The sequence below is a fragment of the Xyrauchen texanus genome, chromosome 39 (genome assembly GCF_025860055.1).
Source record: "Xyrauchen texanus isolate HMW12.3.18 chromosome 39, RBS_HiC_50CHRs, whole genome shotgun sequence".
In the NCBI taxonomy this organism is placed as follows: Eukaryota; Metazoa; Chordata; class Actinopteri; order Cypriniformes; family Catostomidae; genus Xyrauchen; species Xyrauchen texanus.
In genome coordinates this window covers 3,170,138-3,192,257 of record NC_068314.1, presented here as the reverse complement: position 1 = coordinate 3,192,257, position 22,120 = coordinate 3,170,138, and the positions used below count along the sequence as shown (strand labels likewise).

Below are 22,120 nucleotides of genomic sequence, written 5' to 3'. Positions count from 1 at the left end.
GCATTAAATTGGATTCACTCAGTTATGTCTTCATTGGTTATCTATTTTATTTTTAGCTTTTCTCCCCAATTTGGCACGCCCAATTACCAATGCGCTCTTGGTCCTCGTGGTGTCTCAATGACTCACCTCAATCCGGGTGGCGGAGGACGAATCTCAGTTGCCTCCGCATCTGAGACCGTCAATCCGCGCATTTAATCACGTGGCTTGTTGAGCATGTTACCGCGGAGACATAGAGCATGAGGAGGCTGCACGCTATTCTCCGCGGCATCAATGCACTACTCACCACGCGCCCCACCTCGAGCGAGAACCACATTATAGCGACCACAAGGAGGTTAACCCAACATGACTCTACCCTGCCTAGCAACCGGGCCAATTAGGAGACCTGACTGGAGTCCCTCAGCACGCCCTGGATTCCAGGGGTGGTTGTCAATACTTGCTGAGATACCCAGACCCCCTCATTTGTTGTTAATTAAACAAAATGCTTATACTCTTAACTAAAATTATTACATTTTATTTCAAATATTTGTTATTATTTTAAATCTTATTCTGGTTAAAAAAAAACATGAACATAATTCAGTTATATATAGTTTATACATTTAATTTTCATTAAATCTACTAAAGCACAGAATAATTTTTACAGTGTACACAATTTAATTTCAAGGTAAACAATATTTATTTACAAATATCATTGATTTGAGTCACCAATGAGGATTGTTTTTCTTAGAGTTACTCCACTTGTCATTCATTGATCAGTTGTCTAATAAAACAACTCATTGGCTGATGGATTAAGGATTTAAAATGCTAATTAAAACAAAGAAATATAATTAAATTGAATTTTAGTTTAGTTTAATATAATATAATAATAATATAACTTTTGACATTTTACTATTTTTAAATCATGAATTAAACTATTTGAAATGTCTAATTATTTGTATTTGTGATATTGTACAATGTCAATTTGTATTTCACATTATTTTGATTATTAATTCCTTCATAGTCTTCCATAACAAGTTGGTTTAGTGCATGCAGAAACTCAGACAGCATACTTAAACTGTCATGTCATCAAAATGCAGATGTGACTGGAAAGTGATGGTATAAAATGTATACATATGTAAATCATGACATCACCGCTCTCAACGCTGCATTTTTAGGACAAAGTAGATGTCTGGTTTTCCCCTTAAACCCTAGAAAAGAAAACCTGACAGTGTCTTGTCCATTTCCACATACATGTAATCCAGCCTGTGAACGTTTGGTTACAGTGTGTCTATATCTGACCGCAGCATCTGACGCTGTCAATACGAAAGTTCTCTTTTGTGGGAGAGTCCAACTCATGTGGTTTCAATAAACTAAACAAAACTGCAGATGATTTCACCATTTAGACGGTTGCGTTTTGGTTTCTGTGAGAATGAGGCAATTTAATTTCACTTGCTACAGATGAAGAACAAGGCCCCATTTATTTTGTTAGAATGGGTTATCCAAAGTTAGATGTCAGTTTTCTGTTGAGTTTTACCTTTTCAAAAGTTTAGTTTTATTCAATAAGACTTCCATCACTCCTTTTGACTTCAATTGATTGTACTGTTTCAAATATATCAAGAACGAGTTAATGAAAAGGTGCTTGGTGGATTAAAATCCAATGAAGCGTGTAGATATATGATTGTCTTTTGTCTCTTTTATTATCTCTTTTCCCTGTCTGCAGGTGTCTGCAAGTACACCCAGTATGTATTCTCAGGAGCTGTTTCAGCTTTCCCAGTACCTGCAGGTATGGAGCAACACCGACCTCTGCTGACTATCAGGAGTCTTGTCCAAATGCGAAGAAAATGCATGTTGAAATGCTTATAAGCTTCTGTAGTTATGCAATAATCTACATGACAGTATGAAAGGGAGTAAATTATGTCTGAACTTCCATAACTACATAACTTTCCCTTAATTATAACGCTCTGTTTGTGTCCTTCAGGAGGCCTTACACAGAGAGCAGATGTTGGAGCAGAAGTTGGCCACTCTTCAGAGGTTGCTAGCCAGCACACAAGAAGTATCAGAAAGCAGCTGGCAGGTACATCGCATTAAAGAGGAGACAATTATTAATTATTCAGTATAGTTGAAATTACCCTGACGTCACAACGTAAGCAACTGTGCTTCCAGCTTCTTCAGAGCAGCAGCTTTTAATGGTGGATCTGGACAGTGCTGACATACTATTAATGGTTTAAACATTATGTCATATAATGTTTCTTAATTTTTTTAAAAAGATTTTTTAAGTGCTATCTATGGGTTCTGTGTTTGTTCTTTCTGAACTATCTGCAAAACCAATTTAAACGTCAAAGGCTTTTGATGAATATATGCTTTCTTGCACGTTTAACACACTTCTAAAGCCTGACAAATATGGCATATCAAAATAAAAAACAAACCTCAAACATGTGAAATGTGGCTTAATTGCTTAAATTATTTGTCCACATACAGTAAATCAAATGACATTTAACCCTCATGTTGTGTTCTCGTAATTTTGACCCGGATGATTTTTTTACTTAATCCAATTGGAATAAAATGAATTGACGTTGTTCACATATGGTATCTGAAAACACACAAAAAAAATTGACTATTTTATTGGTTTTATTTCACTTTGTTACTTGTTTTGTTCCCGGTCAAAAACGACCGGCCAGTGGAAATGAACGGATTAGACTAAAAAATACAGAAATTTTAAGTGTTCAGGAGCATCACAATCCTTTAGATGAGCACATGTGTGGATGTGTGTTTGCACACGCAAAGTCCTCACCACGTGTTGAGCACCCTTTTGTGCATCGTCTTTCCATGTACACTCTTTGAGGAATATTTTAAGATCTACTCATCATATAATGTTGTGTTTTAGCTCGTTTTAATCTGGATAGTCTGCTGTAAGTTACGATATGTCATTGTATATGTTTTAAATATATTTTGGGTCGTAATAAGGAAAAACGTGACAAAAAGACACTTCTGTTCATTATATTTATGTGTGTCTGTGGGAATTTCATACACTAATACTTGAAACAAATTTGCTCATTGTATTCTACTAATTAAGACCTTTCCAATGATATATAGCACATGGCTATCTCATCCTTTTTATAGTTTTACCTACTATGATGACTATATTTACCATTGGCAATTAGGAATGGCAATTTACCATTCCTAATGAAAATCCCAAATCTCCAATAATCTATCTGAAACAGGGTGTTTTAACTCCACAAACAGCTCTTTTGGGCATTTTCAGCTCAATAAGATTGAAGCGCCCATTGAAAGCAGTTATTTTCTGGGGTTCCAAAAGAACCTGGAAGTGCCGCTGCAGAGCGTTCGTTTGGAAAACAGTAACTTAATCTATTAACTTTATTGTATCTGTCATTTTGTTCTCAGTAAATGAAAGTGCACTCTGTTTCTGTTTTGAACAGGCTTTAATCGATGAGGACCGGTTACTCTCCAGATTGGAGGTGATGGGGAATCAGTTGCAAGCATATTCAAAAGTACGACTCGTGTTTGCGTGAGAATTTGATGTGTGTGCTCACAGAAATCCTTCCTGTTGCTTCACTGCCTTCTGTCTCCTCAGAACCAAACAGAAGACAGTATCCGCAAGGAGCTTGTAGCCTTAACAGAGGATAAACACAATTATGAGACGACAGCCAAAGAGTCCCTGAGGCGGGTCCTTCAGGAGAAGATCGAGGTGGTCAGGAAGCTGTCCGAGGTGGAGGTAAAAGACATTAAAACATGAATATATTAATGACATTAGGTTTCCGCTATGCTAGAAATGAGATTGTTTAAAGAAATATGTAATGCAGAGGGATCATTAGTTTGCCTGGTAACCAGTGGTTTTTCAGTCCTCTGTGGGGGGTTTTGTGTGTGTTTCAGAGGAGTTTGAGTAACACAGAGGACGAGTGCACGCACCTGAGAGAGATGAATGAACGCACACAAGAGGAGCTCCAAGAACTCGCCAACAAATACAATGGAGCCGTTAATGAAATCAAGGACCTTACAGAAAAGATTAAGGCATGTCAATTTATTAACTTGCAAACCGGTTACATTTGTGTGAAAGTAAACATATTGCATCTGTTATTTGCACAAGCAGTGGATGTCTTTATTTTATATGTATTGCCACCATTCACACATTACCACTAAAATTGTTTCTCTTACATCATTTGCCAGATATTTATAGGGTTCCCGTGGATCCTTAAAAAGACTTAATATTTTTAATTCAGTTCAATTTAAGGTCCCAAAAATTGTAGATGATACAACAAAAGTCTTCATTTTTTTATTTAAAGAGTTCTTAAATTTGGGGGACGGAAAGACAGGAATCGTGAAATGACCTAATGTGATTATCAAACTTCAAAAGAATATGATTTAATGAAATTAATGCATGCAATGTGTCATTCAAAGTGAAAACGTGGCACTGTTGTATTTTCTAAAAGCACACAGGGGCTTGCGAGTGTTTCATTAAGCCACAATCATTATGCCATATTAGAAATTTATGACAAACGAATACTAATGTTCAACTGTTGATGATGATGTAGAGTTGATGAAATATGACGGTTTATTTTTAATTGTTTATATTGTAATATGTTGTAGATTGTTGTAGGAGTGCACATTTTATCCGGTGTACATCTAGAATTGAATTCAATTTGGGCTCTTGTAGCCTCTGTCTGGCCCTCCACATCACAGGATGGAAAGACTAAGAACATTTAATGTAGATGCGACAGGTCCGAGGGCAGGGTCGGGTCATGATTCTACACATCCGGCCCCATATCAGGCTAATCAAGCCTCTGAGAGGGATAAAGGCCGACTGCAGACAGTGGTGCGACAGAGAGAGAGATAGAGAGAGAGTATACGGCAAGCTGTCTGTCCTATGTGTGTGTTTGTGTCTTTTGGTTTTAGTTCTTTATTAAAAATATTATTTATAAAAACAAAAACTAAAAAGAACTCTTACTCGCCTGTTCTCCAATACGCCGTAGTCAGGTTCTCAGCCACTCCACTAGTGGATGACAGCAGCGCCTCCCCGGGTGGATCGGAGGCAGTCCACCAGCCCCTGGCAGACGGAATGCCCCGTTGCGTTTCTGTAACCGCTCCAGGTGGTCGGCCCCTCCGTCCTCCGGCGGATGACCGCGGCTGCTCCTTTGGGGTGGATGGTAGCGGCGAGAACTCCACTACACCGCATCCCTCTTCCTTCCCGGATTTCGGCACCAGTGTAAAGGGGGGTTAAAGGGAAAGGAGGAGCCGAGAACCGGCTTGACAAAATAAATTATATTTTTAATAAAGAACTAAAACCAAAAGACACAATCACACACATAGGACGGACAGCTGCCCGTAAATGCACACTCTCACACAACCATCCGCAGTCAGTCTTTATCCCTCTCGGAGGCTTGATTTGCCAGATAAAGGGCCGAGTGTGTGAAATCATGACCCAGCCCCGCCCTACACCTGTCACAGTAGACTAATAATTAAAAACTATTGGCAGATTAATTGCCTTTCTTTCAACACATTATTATATCAGCAAAATCCAATATTTGTTGACCTCATATTTTTTTATTAATTTACATAATGGTAAATAAACCAATTTTAAAGTGATATATTTGTGGAAAATATGAGTATTTTAATCTTTTTTAGATTGTGATTTTAGTGGGTTTGTTTTGGTATGGGGATACAGTATTCATTTTATCTGTTCAGGTCTTGGAAAACGGTCTTAAATAGTCTTAAATTTGATTTTAAAAACTCTGCAGCAACCCTATTATTACTGTAAAAGCTACAATGTTTACTAGTTTACCCTGTTGCTAAACTACAAGTTTATTTTGAAAACATGCACATAAAAAAACTGTCATGCTTTTGAAAATGTAGTTATGTTAGTACTGTCACAGCAATCAGTGTGTTTGGATTAGTCAAATGTTGTGGAATAAATATGACATGGTAAAATGGTAAACTAAGCTGAGATTTTTAGTCTTTAATGCTGCTGAAAGTATTATCAAATTACTGTTTATGAATTAATAATACAATACATGTAATAAAATTAAATATATACAACTAAATTTAATAAACACACAAGGGGCAGGGAATGTGGGAAAATGTGTGAATGATTTATGTCCCAATTCTGCGGAGGTTTGCAGTTTTCTGCTTAATTCTGCGCATGCAGATTCCATATGGCTACTCGTAACCATCAAGGGCAGTGTGATGTCTCACATGAAAAGTTTTTGGCTTGTTAGAGAGTATTATTTCAACCTAAATAAAGAAAGTGGCATGAAGTTGCCCTAAACAAATATTTTTCTAAAAATGTCAATTCTATTAATCAAAATTAATTGCAATTAGTATATAAATTATAAAAAGGATAATAATCGACAATTATGAATTTGATCATAATCGTGCTGCCCTAGTCCCTTAGAACGTAAGAGGCCAACTCATATTGTCTGCATCTTATTTCTGTGTTCACCACCAGAAAGCTGAAGATTTCACTGATAAACAGTTATACCAGTAAGGCTTATTGCTTCTATAATAGTGCCGTCGTTGAATATGTTGTTAGCATGCCGTGCTCCATGTAAACTCTTTTCCCTGAAACACAATTGTCTTGACACATAAGATTTCTTAACTTTGTTCAGATGGCGGAGGGCAAACACGATGAGCTCACTCAGAAAGGACTGAATGAGAAGAAAGAACTGCAGTTGAGGATTGAAGAGATGGAAGAAAAGGAGCAATCGCTTCAGGCCCGAATCGAAGCCCTGCAGGCAGACAACGACTTCTCGAACGAGAGGCTAACGGCCCTGCAAGGTAACACACTCACACTGTCACCATGTTTGATACACTCTTTTTTTCGAGGGAATATTGTACATTTCAAGCTAAAAACAAGCAGGTGAAAACAGTTTGAGGAGGAACATCTCAATCAACATAGAGATCTTTTTTTATTTCTGGTCATCCACATGTTCTCGTTGTCGTTTTTCAGTCCGTTTAGAACAGCTGCAGGAGAAAAGCATAAAGGAAAATAACAGTTTAGGTGAGTTAAAGACGCATGAGTCTGTTAGTGTCTTCTGCTAACCTTGCATTAACTCAGCATGGGAGCTTGTCTTTGAATGTCTGTTTAACTTTTCATTCTGCCCCTCTTTATTTTCTGTCGAGCTTTGCTTCTATTATGACCCTTTCTGTCTCAAAGGCCTTGTCCTGTTCATTCAGCATGTGCGTTCAGATCTGCACTTTGTTTACGGTCTAGCAAACTTATTTAACATGTTTTTTTGCCGTTTGTCCGTCTTTTGGGTCTCCATTTGTTCTTTAATTAATCGGGTTAGGGGTAGTTTTAGGTGTTGTAAGTCAGGTTTCCATGCAGTTTTAGTGCCAGACAGTTGGTCTGTTTAGCCACATCCACTAAATGCTTTTCAAAGCCTAGTGAGCTGCTTACCTAGACAGCATTTAAGGCATCACAAGTGCAATGAGGAGATGCTTTGTTTTGGCCAAATTCAGCACTGCATGAATCCATCACATATAAGGCAATTCTTGAATGCATTGTAACACGCTTGGATCAATTCAGAATGGCAGGGGTTGTTGAGGGTACAAATGTTAGAACTACTTCTATATGTAATAGAATTTGGTCCTAAAATGTAATAAAGGGCCCAAATATCATAAGAAATTAGCATTTAAGGTGTAAATGGTATAACTTTTGGTCCCGAAAGTAATAATTGTAACACTTTACATTTAAGCTTCCCTTTGTTAAGGGGTTTGAATGACTTTAATTATGACTTATACTTCATCTGTACCACCAAAATTACTGAATTTGGTGCAGTTTTGCTCAAAAATAAAAAAATTGTGCTGTTTTGCCGTGAAAACTCGCAAATAATCATAGTATATTTGAATAATTTGTGTCAATGCTGGATTATGCAGCTCGCAACCAAGAAATAATATATAAACAAAAATACATTACATTTAAAAAGTGAAACCTGTGATAAGGCTAATATGAGTTCAACAGAATACCCTAAATGATTTTTATATAAATATACCGCCTCAGTCAATGCATGCAAACTGTAGACCTACAAATAAAACTGCAAACTAAAACACAAACAAGGATTCAACCTGTTGTGATTATTACATCGTTACGATCATTTGATTAAACTGCGATTATCTGAAAGAAATTCGATTATTGAAAAATTTAAATTCTAATCACATTTTACCATCCAAATGAGGGATTTTAAGAGAATATAGAAATGGCAATCATCAACATGTTTCGTGAATGTTGAGTATTATTTTCCAGTACAACAGTGAATTATGTGAGCTCTCCAAATGAACTGACCCACACCTCAGACCATTCAGAGCAGCTCCTGAAGAGCGCATGAAGATTAAACGCTGATGCACACACAACGTTTACACAACACTTTTTTACACGTGAACACTAAAAGTTTCACTTTATCATTAGTGTAATGGCAAATGTTCTTGGTCGTTGTGGGTTCATAAACACAGGGTTGATGACACAGATGTCAGAGGAGGAGATGATAATATGGCTGCTGTGCAGTTGGAGATGTCGCCACTGCTTCAGGCTTTTCGAGCACTTGTTTTGCCACTGTCAATATGGAGAAAAGCGATTGCATTATCTCTGATTCACAGCTTATATGAAAAAAATTGCAGAAACTATACAAAATTGTAAGCTATGGCAAATTATGCAGAGATTGGTTGAATTTGAATAATTTGTGAAGGGACTGCTTCATTTCCATATGCATTAGAAATCACTGAGCAGTTATAACAAGAGGCATAATCAGGCCAACTGGAATGCAATATTAGCTAAATGTTATAAATGTGTGAGAAATTTTAACTAAAATGTTATAAATGTTAACTGAACAATTAATCATATTGAGGGCTTTTATTACATTTAGGACCAAAAACATTTACGTTGAAGATCTTTAGTACATATAGGACCAAATGTTATTACATATAGGGCCTCTATTACAATTTAGGACCAAAAGTTATTATGTTTAGGGCCTTGAGTACATGGGACCATGTGTAATTAGGCCACATTTAGGGCCTTGAGAACATGGGACCATGTGTAATTAGGCCACATTTAGGGCCTTGAGAACATGGGACCATATGTAATTAGGCCACATTTAGTGCCTTGAGAACATGGGACCATGTGTAATTAGGCCACATTTAGGGCCTTGAGAACATGGGACCATGTGTAATTAGGCCACATTTAGGGCCTTGAGTACATGGGACCATGTGTAATTAGGCCACATTTAGGGCCTTGAGTACATGGGACCATGTGTAATTAGGCCACATTTAGGGCCTTGAGAACATGGGACCATATGTAATTAGGCCACATTTAGGGCCTTGAGAACATGGGACCATGTGTAATTAGGCCACATTTAGGGCCTTGAGAACATGGGACCATGTGTAATTAGGCCACATTTAGTGCCTTGAGAACATGGGACCATGTGTAATTAGGCCACATTTAGGGCCTTGAGTACATGGGACCATGTGTAATTAGGCCACATTTAGGGCCTTGAGAACATGGGACCATATGTAATTAGGCCACATTTAGGGCCTTGAGTACATGGGACCATATGTAATTAGGCCACATTTAGGGCCTTGAGTACATGGGACCATGTGTAATTAGGCCACATTTAGGGCCTTGAGAACATGGGACCATGTGTAATTAGGCCACATTTAGGGCCTTGAGAACATGGGACCATATGTAATTAGGCCACATTTAGGGCCTTGAGTACATGGGACAATATGTAATTAGGCCACATTTAGGGCCTTGAGTACATGGGACCATGTGTAATTAGGCCACATTTAGGGCCTTGAGAACATGGGACCATATGTAATTAGGCCACATTTAGGGCCTTGAGTACATGGGACCATGTGTAATTAGGCCACATTTAGGGCCTTGAGAACATGGGACCATGTGTAATTAGGCCACATTTAGGGCCTTGAGAACATGGGACCATGTGTAATTAGGCCACATTTAGGGCCTTGAGTACATGGGACCATGTGTAATTAGGCCACATTTAGGGCCTTGAGAACATGGGACCATATGTAATTAGGCCACATTTAGGGCCTTGAGTACATGGGACCATATGTAATTAGGCCACATTTAGGGCCTTGAGAACATGGGACCATATGTAATTAGGCCACATTTAGGGCCTTGAGAACATGGGACCATGTGTAATTAGGCCACATTTAGGGCCTTGAGAACATGGGACCATGTGTAATTAGGCCACATTTAGGGCCTTGAGAACATGGGACCATATGTAATTAGGCCACATTTAGGGCCTTGAGTACATGGGACCATATGTAATTAGGCCACATTTAGGGCCTTGAGTACATGGGACCATATGTAATTAGGCCACATTTAGGGCCTTGAGTACATGGGACCATGTGTAATTAGGCCACATTTAGGGCCTTGAGTACATGGGACCATGTGTAATTAGGCCACATTTAGGGCCTTGAGTACATGGGACCATGTGTAATTAGGCCACATTTAGGGCCTTGAGTACATGGGACCATATGTAATTAGGCCACATTTAGGGCCTTGAGTACATGGGACCATATGTAATTAGGCCACATTTAGGGCCTTGAGTACATGGGACCATATGTAATTAGGCCACATTTAGGGCCTTGAGTACATGGGACCATATGTAATTAGGCCACATTTAGGGCCTTGAGAACATGGGACCATGTGTAATTAGGCCACATTTAGGGCCTTGAGAACATGGGACCATATGTAATTAGGCCACATTTAGGGCCTTGAGAACATGGGACCATGTGTAATTAGGCCACATTTAGGGCCTTGAGTACATGGGACCATGTGTAATTAGGCCACATTTAGTGCCTTGAGAACATGGGACCATGTGTAATTAGGCCACATTTAGTGCCTTGAGAACATGGGACCATGTGTAATTAGGCCACATTTAGGGCCTTGAGAACATGGGACCATGTATAATTAGGCCACATTTAGTGCCTTGAGAACATGGGACCATGTATAATTAGGCCACATTTAGAACCTTGAGAACATGGGACCATGTGTAATTAGGCCACATTTAGGGCCTTGAGTACATGGGATCATATATAATTTGGCTACATTTAGGGCCTTGAGTACATGGGATCATATATAATTTGGCTACATTTAGGGCCTTGAGTACATGGGATCATATATAATTTGGCTACATTTAGAACCTTGAGTACATGGGATCATATATAATTTGGCTACATTTAGAACCTTGAGTACATGGGATCATATATAATTTGGCTACATTTAGGGCCTTGAGTACATGGGATCATATATAATTTGGCTACATTTAGGGCCTTGAGTACATGGGATCATATATAATTTGGCTACATTTAGGACCTTGAGTACATGGGATCATATATAATTTGGCTACATTTAGGGCCTTGAGTACATGGGATCATATATAATTTGGCTACATTTAGAACCTTGAGTACATGGGATCATATATAATTTGGCTACATTTAGGACCTTGAGTACATGGGATCATATATAATTTGGCTACATTTAGGGCCTTGAGTACATGGGATCATATATAATTTGGCTACATTTAGAACCTTGAGTACATGGGATCATATATAATTTGGCTACATTTAGAACCTTGAGTACATGGGATCATATATAATTTGGCTACATTTAGGGCCTTGAGTACATGGGATCATATATAATTTGGCTACATTTAGGACCTTGAGTACATGGGATCATATAATTTGGCTACATTTAGGACCTTGAGTACATGGGATCATATATAATTTGGCTACATTTAGGACCTTGAGTACATGGGATCATATATAATTTGGCTACATTTAGGGCCTTGAGTACATGGGATCATATATAATTTGGCTACATTTAGGACCTTGAGTACATGGGATCATAAATAATTAGTCCACATTTAGGGCCTTGAGTACATGGGATCATATATAATTTGGCTACATTTAGAACCTTGAGTACATGGGATCATATATAATTTGGCTACATTTAGAACCTTGAGTACTTTTATTACATTTATGACCTAAAGTTTTTTCAATTAGAGCCTTTATTACATTATTTTTATAATAATATTAGTACTGAAATGTATTAAGTATTGATACAGGGTGATTTATTATCCTGAAACTAAACGACTTGTGCTGCATGCATCATCATGCTGCAGTTATTTCTTCATTCATTCTAATGTGGTGTGCCACAGACCACAAACCTCATGGCAGAGACAATTTCACGTATTCTGTTCCCATGTCATATGTTTCCACAAATAACACTGATCTCAATGGTGTCTGTGGAAAGATGGATTTTCCATAGTACACATCAGTAAAACCTTTGTAAAGAGTGGCAGAAAATGTGCAAAGTCGAACATTACTAAAATGCTCAAACATGGTTTTGTGTTTTTCATCAGTGTGTTTGGTCGTTATGTCATTACACACCAGACTTTTCAATGTACAGGTTACACGCAGGACCTTAAAAAGTCTTAAAATTACTTATATCTGAATATTAAAATATCTTAAATTATAAGGAGTCTTAAATTTTGTTTGCTGAGGGGGCCTTATTAGTTCAGCTGGTATTGACACTGACTACCACCAGGTCTGACTCCAGCCAGGTCTCCTAATGGCGAGTTTACACTACATGATTTTAAGCTGGCTTTTCAGTCGCCGACAATTTTGTTGTGATCGCCGACAAAAGCCCGAAATCGTAGGCAAATCAGAGCTCGCTCCCGTGAGTGACGATCGCAATGCATGAATGATCAAAGATGCGATCTGAGAGAATAGCCGACGCGTCGCAGATGTCAGCGAGATATCTAGAATGTTAAATATCTGGACCAGTCGGCGATTCCAAATCGCTCAATGTGAAATATGTTTTGACTGAATACAACAGCAGCGTTGACCTACAGCCAATGAGAGAGCAAGAAACGGGGCATGGGAAGTTTCAGTGGGAGACCTGATGTACCTGCAACAGGCTGCGGTATCGAGAAAGTCACTGTGGACCGAAGCAATGGAGGAAAAATTAGTGGAACATTGGCAGGAGCACCAGATTTGATGTTTCATCTGAACTGTACCACAACCGGGTGGAGAAAGCGAAGCATTGGAGAGAAATTGCCAATTCTCTTGGACAGTCAGGTGAGCAAATAGATAGATTTTTCAATAGGTGGTACTTTTTCATATTGTAACCAAATAAAATGTATGATGCCTTTAGGCGATTAAAAACATACACATCATATTCTGAAATGCATAACATGTGATCATGCATTTGTTTTCGTATCTCATAACACTTCTCGCGTTACTCTGTTGTGAAATGTAATTTGGAGTCCAGACAAAGCTGTTGGGGATTCGTCAACAGTGGAATGTCTTGTAATGTGTTCACCCATGTCACCGATTCCTCGTGTAATTTGAAAACGCTAAGACTTATATGACAAGACAGGTGTGTAATATGAATAGTACCACGATCCGACGTCTTTGAAAGTCGTGTAGTGTGTAGGAGGCATAAGCAACCAAATTGGCCTGGTTGCTGGGGAGGGTAGAGTCACATTGGGTAACCTCCTCGTGGTGGTGATTGGTGGTTCTAGCTCTCAGTGGGTGGTGTGGTAAATTGTGTGTGGATCGTGGAGAGTAGCATGAGCCTCCACATGCTGTGAGTCTCCTCTGTGTCATGCACAACGAGTCACGTGATAAGCTGCACGGATTGATGGTCTCAGAACTGGAGGCGACTGAGAATTGTCCTACACCACCTGGATTGAGGTGAGTAACCACGCCACCACGAGGACCTACTAAGTAGTGGGAATTGGGCATTCCAAAATTGGGAGAAAAGGGGATTAAAAAAATCAAACAAACCTTTTTTCATTTGCTGAGGTCTTAAATTTTGGGACATGAATAGAGGAGATGCTTAAAACAGCTTTTAGCATTTAGCAGCTGACGCTCGCAGTTTAGTGTGAGCGTGCAGGGAAGCGCAAGCAAGTGCATTTTTTCTGATCTTACGATGTTTCAGATGTATAAACCTTCATATATTTGTTAATCCGTAATGCAAATGGCGTTATACTGCATCTCTGTAAGCGTGCAATGCGCTAACCCCATCGCTCCTGTTTGTAATCGACAAAGCTATCAGCGTAGCAATGGTGACAGAAAGCCTGTTGACTGTTATGTTAGATTTGACAGATGATCATATGAAAGTTTGACTCAAAACCATCATAAATACACATATTCTTAGCAATACAGTTACTATAATGAAATGAGTTAATAACAAACATGTAATCATGTTCGCTATAAATGTTTGAGTTGAAATGATCTCCTCAGTCCAGTCAGCTCTGTTGATGGCTTGAAGCCACCACGTCCGTGTTTGACATAAGCGGTGAGGTTGCCAAAGCATTGGTCTATTGCATCACATCTTGCTGGAAAGCAAGTGACTAAAGAGAAGGGTCACAATATAGGCTACATACTTTAGGCTACATGCATTCATAATGAATTCATATCTTTTAATGTTGTATTAACTTATTTTAAAAAAGAAAACACATAAATGCACAATAAAATATAACAAAACATGTCCACAGACATCCAAGTAGCCTCAGTGGTTTTTTATTTACCTGCTAATTAATGATTTAATGTGGTCTTAAATGTTTATTTTATTTGGCCTTAAAAAGTCTTACATTTCATTCCTTCAAACCTGCAGAGATACCCTGTTGTAACGTAGGAAGTTGCGTAGCTGTATAGCAAACTGGCCTGTAGCTTTTACAATAGGGCTGGCAGATGGAAACTAGAAGATTTCTTTGCAAAATTCAATCATTCTGGTCCTGGTGTTGTGGTATATGGGCGCATCTGTGAAAAGAGTACCTTTGATTCTAAGTGTCTTAGTTTTGTTTTGATTGAGGTAACAGGTGAGTGACAGGTCTATGAATAACTGCATTCTCCTGTCTGTGGTCTTGTCCTGCCCTCTGCATCTCTGTCTGGTTCAGTCTCATGTCATATCTTGTAGATCTGGCTTATGCTTTAATATTATATAATGCCCCTGGAATATCTTTAATTTGCTGCTTATTTAATGGAGGGTTTTTCTCTCTTTGGTAGACCACTTTCTTTTAAAGAGTGGAGGAGGCTGCACTTTAATCCAACAGTACATTAAGTGTCAATGTGAGTACCCAGCATTCCTTACAATGCCTTCCTCAGGTGCACTGATCAATTAAGACCTTATTAATGAGCGACCAGCGAGCGGATATTTCTTTTTTTTAACTATGTATGGAAGCGAGGCAGGGACAGGCAAATCTCAGATCCTTTATGGATTCCTTAAATACCTGTTTATCAATACTTTCTGCATATCGAATATTCAGTATTTATTTGTGATGACTTTGGTGGTGATGTACAATAGAGTGCAACAGTTTAACAGGAAGATAAAATCCCATTCATTTTCTCCATAGGAGAATACATTTTTAACTATCACTTGTACACTTTTAATCAGAGACCTATTGCTGTCACGATTATGAAATTTGGCTGATGATTATTTGTCAAACAAATAATTGAGATTATGACGATTAATTGTCTGTTTTGGGGCTGTGATAATTAATTGTCTCATTAATGGCTTTCTTGATTAATTATCTTATTGTCATTTGTTTCTGCATGTGTGTTTCTTACACCTTAAGATGTAATTTTTACATATTTAACTTCAAATAAATCAAATAACAAAATAGGAATAAAGATTGATATGATTTCCTTTTGAGGCTTTCCTTTTGCTCTATACTTTTAGATTTAGTACTTATTACCATCAACTTTAAATGAATCGTTTTATATTTTCCATTGTTTTCATATCAATATTGTCGTTCACAATGCTTCAATGATTGTAGTTTATTCCCTCATTGAAGATGTTAATGTTCATAGTCTTTAAATCAAAGCTTGTAATGTTGTGATTCACCTTGGAGCTGGCTGCTTTGATTCATGGCCTACAACTCTTTTATGAATAATTTAATAATAAAAAAAATTATGGGAAAAATATTTCCAGAACCAAGACAGAAAGTGGGTGGATACTGTTATGCTCCATTCAGCAACATTGTGTATATTGCCATGATTTTGAATTTGTAAGTTTTGGAAAAAGCAATTAGTGCAGTAAAGTGCAATTAAAGTTGACTAGTTGTGATCTTGATGTTTTGCAAGCATTTGATTCAAACTAAAACGAAAATGCACCCAATTTTCTAATGCGCCTGGAATTGTTCCTGGCACGCAGCAGAGTCCCTAATCCCTATCAAATAGAGCCTGTAAGGAATTATTATTTATTTTTTTGCCAAGGACGACTCAGGACACCTTTCTCCCATTGCATAAAATGGCGTTAGAGTTGGTAGGTTTGATTACTTTGCAGGAATCTGTTGAAGAGTCTGTATTTTTGCATATAGAAAAGATTTTGTGAATATTGCTAATTTGATCAGGGACTATTAATGGTTCAAGGAACGAAAACGGAATGAACAAAATGTTTGCAGAACGTAACTGAAAACAGGAACAAGTCCCTTTCAATTGTTTCGAAGTGAAAACTTAATATTTAAATGCTGGTCATTTCGTTAATGGTAATTTTTAATTAAACCAAAGACTTAATGGTTTATCACAGTACATTTTCAGAATTACACCACTTCCTTTTGCCCCCAAAAAATGAGGGTTCTCTTTTTGTTTGAACATGATTTGATTCTGAAGTAAATTGCTCCATCACACATTTCTTTGCCTTAATACATGTTCTGTATGAAGCTTTCCATGACATGCTGAAGGCCATGACAACTACAGTAGTGGCCAAAAATATTGGCACCCTTGGTAAATATGAGCAAAGTAGGCTGTGAAAACAAAATCTGCAATTTCTTATCCTTTTGATCTTTCATTAAAAAAATTCACAAAAATCTAACATTTAATTGAGAAGGGAAAAGAGGGGAAATATCTCATTAGTAAATAAATATTTTTTCCAAAACACGTTGTCCACAATTATTGGCACCCCTAGAAATTCTTATGATTAAAATGTATCAGAAGTATATTAAATATATTTAGTGCACCGACTTCCTGTTTCACAGGGTTATAAATATGAGGTAACACACAGGCCAAATTCCGTGCACAGTGAGAAGGATGGTTAAAGTGGCCAGAGAATCTCCAAGGATCGCAGATTAAGAATTTCTGGGTCTTTGTGTCAAAGCCAAAAAAACAAAAAACAAATCAGACATCACCTATGACACCACTAGTTGTTTGGGAGGTTTTCAAGAAAAAAAATGCCTCTGCTCTCATTCAACAGCAAGTCTTCAGTTTGCCAGACACTACTGGAACAAATGCGACCGGGTTCTATGGTCGGATAAAACAAAACAAAAAAAAGAGATTTTTGTCAGCAAACATTAGAGATGGGTTTGGCTTACACAGAGATTAAGTAGTACCTAATGCCCATGGTTAAATGTGGTGCTGGACCCTTAACTCTTTCCCCGCCAAACACGGAATTTTCCGGGTTTCATGAAAAAACGCTTCCCCGCCAAACACGGAATTTTCCGGGTATCCGTGTTTTAGGTGGTATACGGTAAGGAAGACCCGCACGCATGTTTTGAGAGAGTACGCAACTCTTTGATCAAAGAAACAGACTGCGATCGTCTCAAACGTGAAGTGGAACACCATACTAATACTAAAGCACTTGTTTGATAAAAATGCCTTTTTCTCAGCTTTTTGTCCGAAATGTTGTTTTTGACAAAACCTACCTCTGTTCAAGTGGCAATAAAAAAGGAACAAATGAAGATAAAATAAAATAATTTTTTTTTTTTTGCCTAAAAGCAGAGGCTCAGATCTTTATTTTTATATATAGCATCTTCATATATTCATGGAAGAAAATATTCTGCGGGCCATTAAAGTTTACCGAAAATCGTCAAAAACCCTGGCGGTGGCTGGCAACTTTTTTTAAAAACTCTGGCGGGGAAAGAGTTAATGTAGGTCTTGGATATCTTGTTCGGATACATGGCATCATGGACACTATCAAATACTGATTAAAAAAATCTAAACCTGATTGCCTCTGCCAGAAAGCTGACAATGGGCCCTGGTTGTATCTTCCAGCAGGACAATGATCCAAAACACACATAAAAATCAACACAAAAAGGTGCCATGGCCATCCCAGTCCCCTGACCTGAACCCCATAGAAAACCTGTGTGGTGAACTGAAGAGGAGAGACCACCAGTGTGGACCTCTGAATTTGAAGGATTCTGTATGGAGGAATGTTCTCAGATCACTTCACGTGTTCTCCAGCATCATTAGACATTATAAGAGAAGACTCGGAGCGGTTATCTTGGCAAAGGGAGGGTGTAAAAAGTATTGAATAAAGGGGTGTCAATAATTAAGGCCAATGCGTTTTGGAGAAAAAAAGTTTATTTAATAATGAGATATTCCCTTGTTTCAATTGTTTTCCTTCAATTAAAGGTTTGATTTTTGTTAATTTTTGAATGAAAGATCGATAGGATAAACATTGCAGATTTTTTTTTTCACAGCCATCTTGGTGCATATTTACCAAGGGTGCCAATATTTATGGCCACTACTGTATTTATAATTGCTACATATGTGATTTTAGATGTCCAGATGTATATTTGAAATATTTTAGGGGATATGTATATAATAAAAACTTATAAATGTATTGAAAATATGTTATTTTATATGTGATACTGTATACTGTGCTTATGATTTATATGCTGATAATTCCCCCACATAGGAAAAACTAATTGCTTGTTTTGTTATGGCCACTCCCTGATTTTGAGCTTGTTTTTCCAGACCAGTCTCTTGTTTCTTTTGTCATATCTGGCAACACTGCAACTTGTATATCACCTACCCTAAGCACAGAGTACTGTCATTTTTGATAAATATATTATTAACCGTTCTTTCATTTTTTCCCTAACCGGTTACTAATTTGAAAGGAGGCAGCGGGAACAGATCAAAACAATATTGCTTCTGCTCAGAACGAACCAAAATTTAAAATATAGTCCCTGATTTTAAGATTATACATTATAGATTAATTATTTAATATTCTTCCTTGTTTGTTTAGTGAAAGGAAAGTGTGGGAAAACATGCCTTGATTATTTTTAACTTTAAACTTTATTTTTTTTAATGTATATTTATGTATATAGTGGTTCTCATTTTGTTTTGGTCACGCCACCCTTTGAAACAAGAAAACATTCTTGTATAGGATTGAAATATACAAGATAAACTGCTCTGTCTTTTTAATTTATTTCACAAGAAAAAGTTTTTAATGGAAGCAAGTTATGTAAGTTTGAATGACAAGAGGATTTTTCATTTTCGAGTTTGAACTATTCCTTGAAGTTAGTTCTTGGAAGGGTTGCTATTTTATAAGTGTACGATTCTGCCGACTCTGTAGACTCATGTCATTAGCTGCTTTGTTCTCGCAGATATTCATATAGTTTCTCAGTACATGTGTGTATATACTGTATACTTTTCCAAACATTACAAGCGATCCTAATTATAACGCTCACTGCATGCCATCTATTCTCATTTCACAACTTGCTGACATCTTGAGTTTCCCTCTTCCAAGGATTTTTCACTCTCACAGCATGCGTCCTGAGGCCGTTGGGCTTTTAATGATAAGCACGCTGCTTCAATTTGTGTTTTTTTGCTTTTTGTATGTATGGAACATACTACAAATGTAAAGATTTGTTGCAACACATGTATTCCATTGATGTTGGGCTGACTCAATGTTTTATAGTAGGAGATTTGACATTAAATGCTAAATGTTTAGTAGTTGCTACAAGTTTGCTCGGGTGACTTTAAGGAATAACAGTTACATAAGTGTTCTCTTTTCTAACCAGCGGTGAGACAGTTAAAGGAGGCTGTGGACTCTTCTATTAACAAACTGTCCAACTTTGATGGTAAGAGCAAATAGAGTATTTTATTCAGCTTCCTAAAATATTGTCTTAAGTCATTTTTTCAGGTTTTTCCAGAAATTTTACCAGAGGTGGCCAGCATCACGAGGAGATGATTTAGGCAAAAACAAAAATGTGTCATAAAATGACTTGGAACATTATTTTAGGAAGGTGACGATATATAGTTTAGTTCAGACCAACAAAGAATTGAACCAAGATGAACATATCCATCATTTAAATGTGTTTTCTTTTTCAGAGGTCATTGATGCACATCTTCAGAATAATGAGACAACTGTGGACAACAGCCTGGCCAGTCCAGACAGACTTAAAGGTATCGCCACATTTGAGTTTCATGCTTGAGGTTCTGTCCTTTCTAGAATAAAGAATTTATTCTGGGTTCAATTCAAGTTAGGTTCAATTGACAGCATTTGTAGCATAATGTTGATTACCACAAGACATTATTTAGACTTCAAAGCTAAAGCAGCAAAAATCACAAGTTTACATTTACATTACATTTACATTTATGCATTTGGCAGACGCTTTTATCCAAAGCGACTTACAGTGCACTTATTACAGGGACAATCCCCCCGGAGCAACCTGGAGTTAAGTGCCTTGCTCAAGAGCCCAACAGTGGCAATTTGGTGGTGCTGGGGCTTGAACCCCAGACGTTCTGGTCAGTAACCCTGAGCCTCAACCACTGAGCCACCACTGCACCAGTGGTGGCTCAGTGCACAAGTGATGCACAAGTGAATTTACAATGGAAGGGAATGGAACCAGTTGATAAAAATTAAAAACACTGTTTGAAATATGTAGCCTGAAGACATAAACATTACACAATTTCATATGATTTTAGTGTGATTAAATCACTTACCAGGATTACACAGATAACCAGAGCCATTTTGTGAGACTATGGGGGGTGGACCTCCGACTCTCTAGAGGGGTCCAGGGGTATGCTCCCCCGTAAGAAAATGTTGTACATTTTAAGGTGAAATTAAGAGGCTAGTGTTGTGCTCTTAAAGCTGCAGTTGGCAACTTTGAAATAAATTGAATTGTGAGAAACAGGGCCCCCAATTTTTCCCCATATACATGATGCTCTTCACCCCCAGCCAGGGTTACTTGACAGCTGTTCACAAACTGAGCCAAGGCCTTTTACTGAGTCTGTGGTGATAACTAATTCCTCACAGGGCCTCATTTAACTTAGACACCATTTTTATATAGAAAATAATTTTTCAATGATTAAATACTACCTACTGTAACTTTAAAAATGTCGTGCTCTAACCATTCTTAAAAGCAGGGTACAAACTAGTGATGTCAGTTTCAGCTTTTAATCTATTAACGTTCACTCAGACTACAGACGATAGCTAGCTAGTGAAGCCGTAAGCAGTGTAACATGCCAATTAACCTAGTAACTTTTTTTTTGTTTTCTTTTGCAACCCAGCCAGCCTATATAGCTATTATATTGAATTATATTGTATTACATTACATTATATTAATTATATTATGCAATAGTAAATTCTTCACTTTCACACATTATTTTAATGCTCTCTGAGTAACTCACAAGACCTTATTTCTCAAGAAGGAAGACTTCGAGATTCAGTTTCTTGATTGTTATCATCTCCACAGAAATCGAGCATCTCCTCTGTCTCACTGCATGTTATTAACACTGTGTGAATAAACCCACAATGGCCACGGACATTTGACATTACATGGCTGTTAAATGTAACTGGAGCACTTTGCATTCACAAAATTAATGTTTATACCTTGTTTAAATTTTCACGGGAGTTTGGTGCAAGCCTCTGTAGACGGCGTGCACATCAGAGCGCTTGAGAAGTGGTGTCTTCACATGATGTCTGTGGTGTGATTCCCTGAATTGCTCGGAGACTGAATGAGACAATGTTTTTTCCTGCGTGCATGAGACACCATGCAGGGAAAGACGAGGCTGAATCCAGCTTCTTAATCAACTGCTTTTTATTTAGTAAAAGGGACTCGTGCTTTGAAACTACACAGCTCTGTCACTGGCGAGTGAAATGTTAATATTTGCTTGTTGCAGTGGCTAATAACAGACATTTAATAATGCAAAATGTACTTGCATACGCAAAACGCACTTTATTTTATTATTATGAGACTGAGAAGTGCAAAAAATATTTTAGATGAGAAGTGTAAAAAGGTTTTCGGTTCATTACGAGACTGTGGCGGGGCAAATTAGACTGGTGGGCTGCCATTGTCGCTGGTTGCTGGTTTTTCCAGCTGCTGTGGCACCTGACATTGACCACTTCATTCCTGCGGATTAGAGACTGATTACAGCCACA

General features: G+C 37.8%; 1 protein-coding gene across 6 annotated transcripts in view; it reads left to right on the top strand.

Annotated features, from left to right (window-relative positions):
* The window catches only part of LOC127632500 (sarcolemmal membrane-associated protein-like), an 80,273-nt gene that overhangs the window by 40,111 nt on the left and 18,042 nt on the right, over positions 1 to 22,120 (top strand). For 3 of the 6 annotated variants that reach the window (XM_052111101.1, XM_052111102.1, XM_052111106.1), the window contains 10 exons: positions 1,697 to 1,759; positions 1,955 to 2,050; positions 3,414 to 3,485; positions 3,569 to 3,709; positions 3,868 to 4,005; positions 6,597 to 6,765; positions 6,938 to 6,988; positions 15,022 to 15,084; positions 19,758 to 19,817; positions 20,068 to 20,142. In XM_052111101.1, coding sequence (XP_051967061.1) covers positions 1,697 to 1,759; positions 1,955 to 2,050; positions 3,414 to 3,485; positions 3,569 to 3,709; positions 3,868 to 4,005; positions 6,597 to 6,765; positions 6,938 to 6,988; positions 15,022 to 15,084; positions 19,758 to 19,817; positions 20,068 to 20,142 — 928 coding nt within the window. The remainder of the gene's footprint in view (positions 1 to 1,696; positions 1,760 to 1,954; positions 2,051 to 3,413; positions 3,486 to 3,568; positions 3,710 to 3,867; positions 4,006 to 6,596; positions 6,766 to 6,937; positions 6,989 to 15,021; positions 15,085 to 19,757; positions 19,818 to 20,067; positions 20,143 to 22,120) is intronic. The other 3 variants (XM_052111103.1, XM_052111104.1, XM_052111105.1) reach the window with 2 other exon arrangements.